The sequence below is a fragment of the Nematolebias whitei genome, chromosome 20, assembly GCF_014905685.2.
Source record: "Nematolebias whitei isolate Nwh7 chromosome 20, NemWhi1, whole genome shotgun sequence".
NCBI classification, from domain to species: Eukaryota; Metazoa; Chordata; class Actinopteri; order Cyprinodontiformes; family Rivulidae; genus Nematolebias; species Nematolebias whitei.
This window is the reverse complement of record NC_056517.1, coordinates 155,630-161,664: the sequence shown is the minus strand read 5'-3', so window position 1 is coordinate 161,664 and position 6,035 is coordinate 155,630. Positions and strand designations below refer to the sequence as shown.

At 38.0% G+C, this 6,035-nt stretch overlaps 1 protein-coding gene across 1 annotated transcript in view; it reads right to left on the bottom strand.

Annotated features, from left to right (window-relative positions):
• cnksr2a (connector enhancer of kinase suppressor of Ras 2a) overlaps positions 1–6,035 on the bottom strand; it is a 198,804-nt gene that overhangs the window by 100,742 nt on the left and 92,027 nt on the right. The window contains exons 4-5 of the mRNA XM_037694365.1: positions 1,963–2,050; positions 1,462–1,503 (exon numbers count right to left, since the gene is read on the bottom strand). Coding sequence (XP_037550293.1) covers positions 1,462–1,503; positions 1,963–2,050 — 130 coding nt within the window. The remainder of the gene's footprint in view (positions 1–1,461; positions 1,504–1,962; positions 2,051–6,035) is intronic.

Here is a 6,035-nt window from a genome sequence, read left to right as displayed (position 1 = left end):
TAAAGTTCTAGACTGCTCTCCCACATGGTTCCCAACATGAAAGTTAAAGTTCTAGACAATAGACAAGAGGACAAACTAGACAATAAGGTGGTTCTCTTAGGATTGTGTTAGGGCAGTCATTTTGCACATATTATCTGTAGTACCCCCTTAAAGCATATTTTAGGGACCAACGGCTTACTTTAGTTGACCCAAGAACAGAATCAGGATGTTAAAGCTGGAGTGTGTCCAGCTCCACTTTAGCTTCTTCAGTAGGACCCCCCCCCCCCCCCATGTAAACAAGAGGTACACTAGTGTCCCCGTTCCTTAGCAATTTGAATAGTGAATGTTTGTAGTTGAAATTGAAGAAAGAATATATGTAAACTTTAATGTTTTTTGGTGAAACATCAAGTGGATAGGAGTTGCACTGTGTATAAAAATAGTGGTGCTTTCTTTTATTAGTTTATTGTTTGCTAGCCCAAGGCAGCACAGAATGCCACATCCTGACAAGTGGAAGGAGCGATTTTATTCACTACCAGGTGCACCAGGTGTTGGCCAATGGTGGCCTTGGTTACAATAGATTTTATCTTTGGCCACAATAGATTTTATCTTTGGCCACCCCACTGGTCACCCCAATCATTTAAGTAAACTGTACTTAGGAGCAATATAAAAACTAGAAAGCACAGTTTCCCTAAATTATTGGGGTGGCCGGTTTATATATATATATATATATATATATATATATATATGGTGGTGACCATCTTGGATTTTGATGTGGCAACCAAATTTTTTGACAAGTCCTTTCTTATTCTTAGATGCAGCCACACACCTTAATAGAAGTCGGTGTACATAACTTTTTTTTTCCAAGTTATCCAGATCACAATACAGACAAACAGCTGGGCAGAGGATATTTTAAGTTCCTCTTTACGTGTTGTGAGTGACAAATGGTCTATTAGTTTATGTCTATGATCCAGATTATTGAAGCAAGTACAGAATGGAAGTTATTCTTTTAGATATGAGTTAAATTTAACCAATAAAACACGTATACATTTTCAAACCTAATGGCAATAAATTTAAGTTATGCAAGCTAGCTTTAAGTAATGTTACTAATAGCCTTGGTTGTTGAGTGATCTTACTGGAAATCACTGTGATTGGGTAAATTTGGAACAAGCAGCAAAGTCAAGGAGAATAATGTTGCACACTTAAACATAAAATAACAATATTTCCAACATAAACAAACAAAAATGAACACACCTGTGCTTTGACAAGCGACAAGCTCAAGTGGTTCTTCACTGTTTCACCTCTAAAGTAAAATATGCTAATCACCTCCAGCTGTAACTCCAAACCAAACAATAAAAGCATTAGTGATGTTTATCATGGACTTGTGGAAGAAAAGGAAAAAAATTGCTCGTGTTTGTGAATTTTCAGTAAGAATGGAGGAAATGAGCCCAAGAAGCGACATCTTTGTTAGGAAGAGAAACTTACCACATGAAGGATTTTGTTCTCCGTCTCAAAAACCGTACAGTCCTGAGGGAGGAGACAAATTTAATGTAGCATGAGCAGAACATCCCATCATGCACACACACACACACACACACACACACACACACACACACACACTCACTATCTCATGATGCTAACGTACCTCTGAACGCTGTCTGGGCCCCACATTACTGAACCTGAACCACCTGCATACTGTATCCCCTCACAGATTAAAAAGCAAAGCACACACCCACACAAACAGACACGCATTTATATTGTATTTACACACACATCGATAAAATAAAAAGGCAGATTGTAAAGGACTTAAATAGCACAGAATCATGTCTCGTTCAAGGATGCGGAGTCTGAGACTGCTGCATCACACCCACACACACCGCTCTTAGGGGGATATGTCAACCCACGGCAGCTCCTCTCAGCCTCGCACTTCAAGCAGAGAATAAAAGCTATCAGCCTTCAAAACATGCACACAAACACTTCACACACCTGCTGTACAATGGTGGTGAGCTCCAGGCAGAGCTGAATGACATTATTTCGGATAACTGAGTAGTCTGCCACTGCAGCAAAAGGAGACCTGGGAGGAAAAGATAACACAGCGCTGTGTCTTATAATGTTGCTGCTGTATTAGATGATGCGCTGCAGAGATGGACAGGAGCATTGTTAGACAGGGGGGAAGGGAGGCATGTCACAGAAGGTATTTAGAGAAAGGCGTTACATTTCTTAAACCTTGAAAGTAAGATTAATTGTTACTACTAATAAAATAGCAAGATGATAAAAGAGCACAAACAAGCATTTATAAACAGCTTTGAAAACAGCTAAAACTCTCATTTCTCAAAGAAAAAGATTTTCTCCTGCTTTCCATGCAAAAATGCTCTACTTTTGAGGGATTTGTGAGTTTTCTTACACTTACTGCCTCGTGAGATTTGGCTACAAAGCTTAATAAGTTCTACAACACAAAAGACTGAACTTCTTTTCTTGTTTGTTGAAAACGTTTTGCGTCTCAGCTGAGGAGTTTCTCTCAATTCAAAATGAAAAGTGATGAGTTCCGCAGCGAGTTACTCCATTTGTGCGAGCTGATGCCACTTTTAAATTACTCTCACTCCCCTTCCTCCTGAGGGTCATTAGCATCTTTGTTGGCCTGGTCCACATGAACAAATGGGCAAATTATAAGGAAATTGACTTAGACTGAATCAAACTAGAAACAGCTTTAGGAAATTTGATTTCCTCATTTTACCCACATTGGCATAGACCAAAAAAAATATTACCTTTAAGTTGTGGATTATAACATTGAAATATAACATGACAGAAAATCATTTTTTGATGTTCTTATTTAATTCAGCAACATAGATTTTTTTAAATTGTCAGTCATGAAGCGAAATGTTCATCATATTTTAAGAGCTGCCAGAATTACTGTACATGTTGACATCTGTCATTGAGATGTTGCCAAATGTGAGTGTGACATGTTTTATGTCTCTGAAACTTGTTACTCAGTTGTCTGATTTTAAATCAACCACAACAAACACAAATACTATAACTGTTGTCTCCCATATTGTTGCTCTGGTCATGGCTAGATATAAACTGGTACAGTCGAAATCCTAGTGGTTGTAAAGTTTCTCAGACCAGAAAACAAACTTACGTTTACCACATACAACAGATAAAAAAACATTTTTTTTATATAGTTGCTAAACTTGAATCATATAATTAGGTGTTTCTGGTCTAAAATTACTTAAATATTAAAAATGGATCCATGCTACACAAAAACTCCACAATGACAAAAGTCCCAAATCCTGGTCCTCGTGGCACAGTGTTTTGCAAGGTATAGCTATATTTCCTGCTTCCACACACCTTCACCCATCCATTCATTAGCTTTACCCGCTTCTTCCTTTTCCCTTTGCGAAGTTCACTGGTTCCCATGTCCAGCCATCATTGTGCGAGAGGCAAGGGACACCTGGACAGGTCTCCAGTTTCTCACAGGGACACATAGAGACAAACGAAACAAACAACCTTTCACTCTTTCATTCACACCTAGGGACAATTTAGAGTCACCCATCAGCCTAACATGCATGTTTTTGGTATGTGGGAGGAAACAGGAGTACCAGGAGAAAACTCACTCATGCACGGAGAGAACATGCACACTTCACCCAGAAAGGTCCTGGGCTGGAATTTGAACCTGCGACCTTCTCGCTGAGAGGCAACATCTCCACCAACTGTGCCACCATGCCGCTTCTTCCACACACCTGATTCAAAGAACTGGTAAATGGACTGTACTTATAGCGTTTTTCTCTCTTATGAAGACACTCAAAGCTCTTTACACTACAATCTGTGTCCTCATTTACCCATTCATACAGCATTCTACTATGCAAAGACTAATCAGAGCTTTATCACATTCATACACCGATGGGACACACATTGGAGGCAATGAGGGATTCAGTGTTTTGCCCAGAGACACTTCAGCATGTGAATGCTGGTGGAATCGGACCACCAACTCTTGCATTGGAGGATGACTGCTCTAATACCCCTTTTCCACTGTCACAGTGCGGATCAGATCAGTTCGGGTTGGTTCAGATCGGTTCGGGTCTGTTGCGTTTCCATGTACATTTCTGGACCAGCTCTGTAGGCAGGGACTAGAATCCAACTGGTCTTACCACCTGGTGGCGGTAGTGCTCCCTTAAGCTACTTACTAGCCACCACTAAACGTATTAGAAGAAGAACACCCTGAAGGTTTTGTCACACGATGTTGTGGAAGAGATGTCATGCTCTGATGGAGTACCTCATGAGCTGTAACTTATAAACCTGATTCATAATCCTACCTTACTGCCTTCCTGCTGCTTTAAACCCATGTGTTTTTCATTTTAGTATAGATTTTTACAATAAAGATGTATTAAAAATATCTTCACTTTTATTATTTACAGATATGCACAAGGTTCATGTTAAAATTACAAAACATCACACTGTGCTGTAATCTTTGAAACTACTTTTACAATAAGACTTGAAAACAATTAGATTAAATTTTGTCATTAAATTTTAAAGGTTTGTTTTTCATTAAATTTAAAAACATAAATGAATTACTTATTAATCTGAAAAAGTTAAGTCTGGTCCTCTGGACATTCAAAAAACAAAACTAACAAAAAACATTTAGTTTATTTATTATAAACTGTATTGTTTGTTTTGTGAATGTCCAGAGGACCAGACTTGACTTTTTAGATTTTTCTACCTGGATTATTGAGCAGCATCAGGATATTAATTAATAAATAGTCAGTTGGTCTGTGAACACCATGGGATCCTAGAAGAGTTGAAGAGGTGGATGTTGATGTCTGTGCCTCCCTGGTGAAGATGCTGCTCCCACAACCCTGAAGCAGAAGAGGATGGATGGATGGATGGATGGATGATGGATGGATGGATGGATGGATGGATGGATGGATGGATGGACGGATGGCGAAGAAGGAGACCATCAAACAGCAGGAGTGGTCAGTTCAGGTGAACTCCTGCCTGTTTGCTTCAGATCAGCTGTTCAAATCTCTGCAGGTTCAAATAAAAGGTGCATCAGGACTTTCAGCTGAATCTCTCGGGCCACAGTTGTATGGCCAATAACTGATAAACGATAACTGATAAATGATAACTGTCTTTTCTGAATTTTTGACTGTTTTTGTCTCACTTCATCCTAGAACCAAAAATTTTATAAAATAATAACAGTTGAGCAGATTCTGGTAATCTTTTCTTAGGATCCATTAAAGATCAAATGCAACTGGAAATTCTTCTCAACTTCCAGTATGAATTTAAACAAACACTATATGAACTTAACATTTAAAATTTGTTTAGGAAATTTAATGTTCAAGGACACCACTTAAGAAAAAAATTGTTTAATAGGAAAAGTAAGAAGTGAAAAATGTATAAAAATAAAAACTACTGCGTCCAACTAATGATTGTGTATCTGTGTGTCCCTCGTCTCACGGGCTTCATCCAGAAGAAGACACAAGTGTTGTTCCTGCTGTGTCCACTTCAGTTCTTCATGTTCATTCAGTGATGAAATAAGACTTTTCTTTACTGGACTCTTTTCTCTTTCTCTTCACTAGAAACAAGAAACAGGTGGTTAATTCAAGCTACATACTGTTTTTGAATAAATGCATAAAACAAAGAAAGGTGCAGCTAACAGCTATAATAGATATATTAATAATAATAAACTGATCAAATAAGAAAATGAAAAATAAATTGATTAATAATAATGAAAATGATAATAAGGGATATATGAATCAGAAAGTATTATACAGATGCAGATATTCTTTGTCATTTGCACCACGTGGTACATGTGGTGGATCAAAATTATGTTCACAGGGTCCCAGTTACATCCAACAATAAAATATAAAAGAAAAACAGTAATAAGATCTAAGATATGAACCAAGAAAAACATCAACTAAAAATATGATAAGCTCTAATAGCATAAAAACATTAAACACAATACGCAAACAGCAGCACGGACATGAGTCTGTGTGAACAGATGAGCATGCATGAACACAGCAACATGAAACAGATCAGCAGCAACATGAAACAGATCAGCAGCA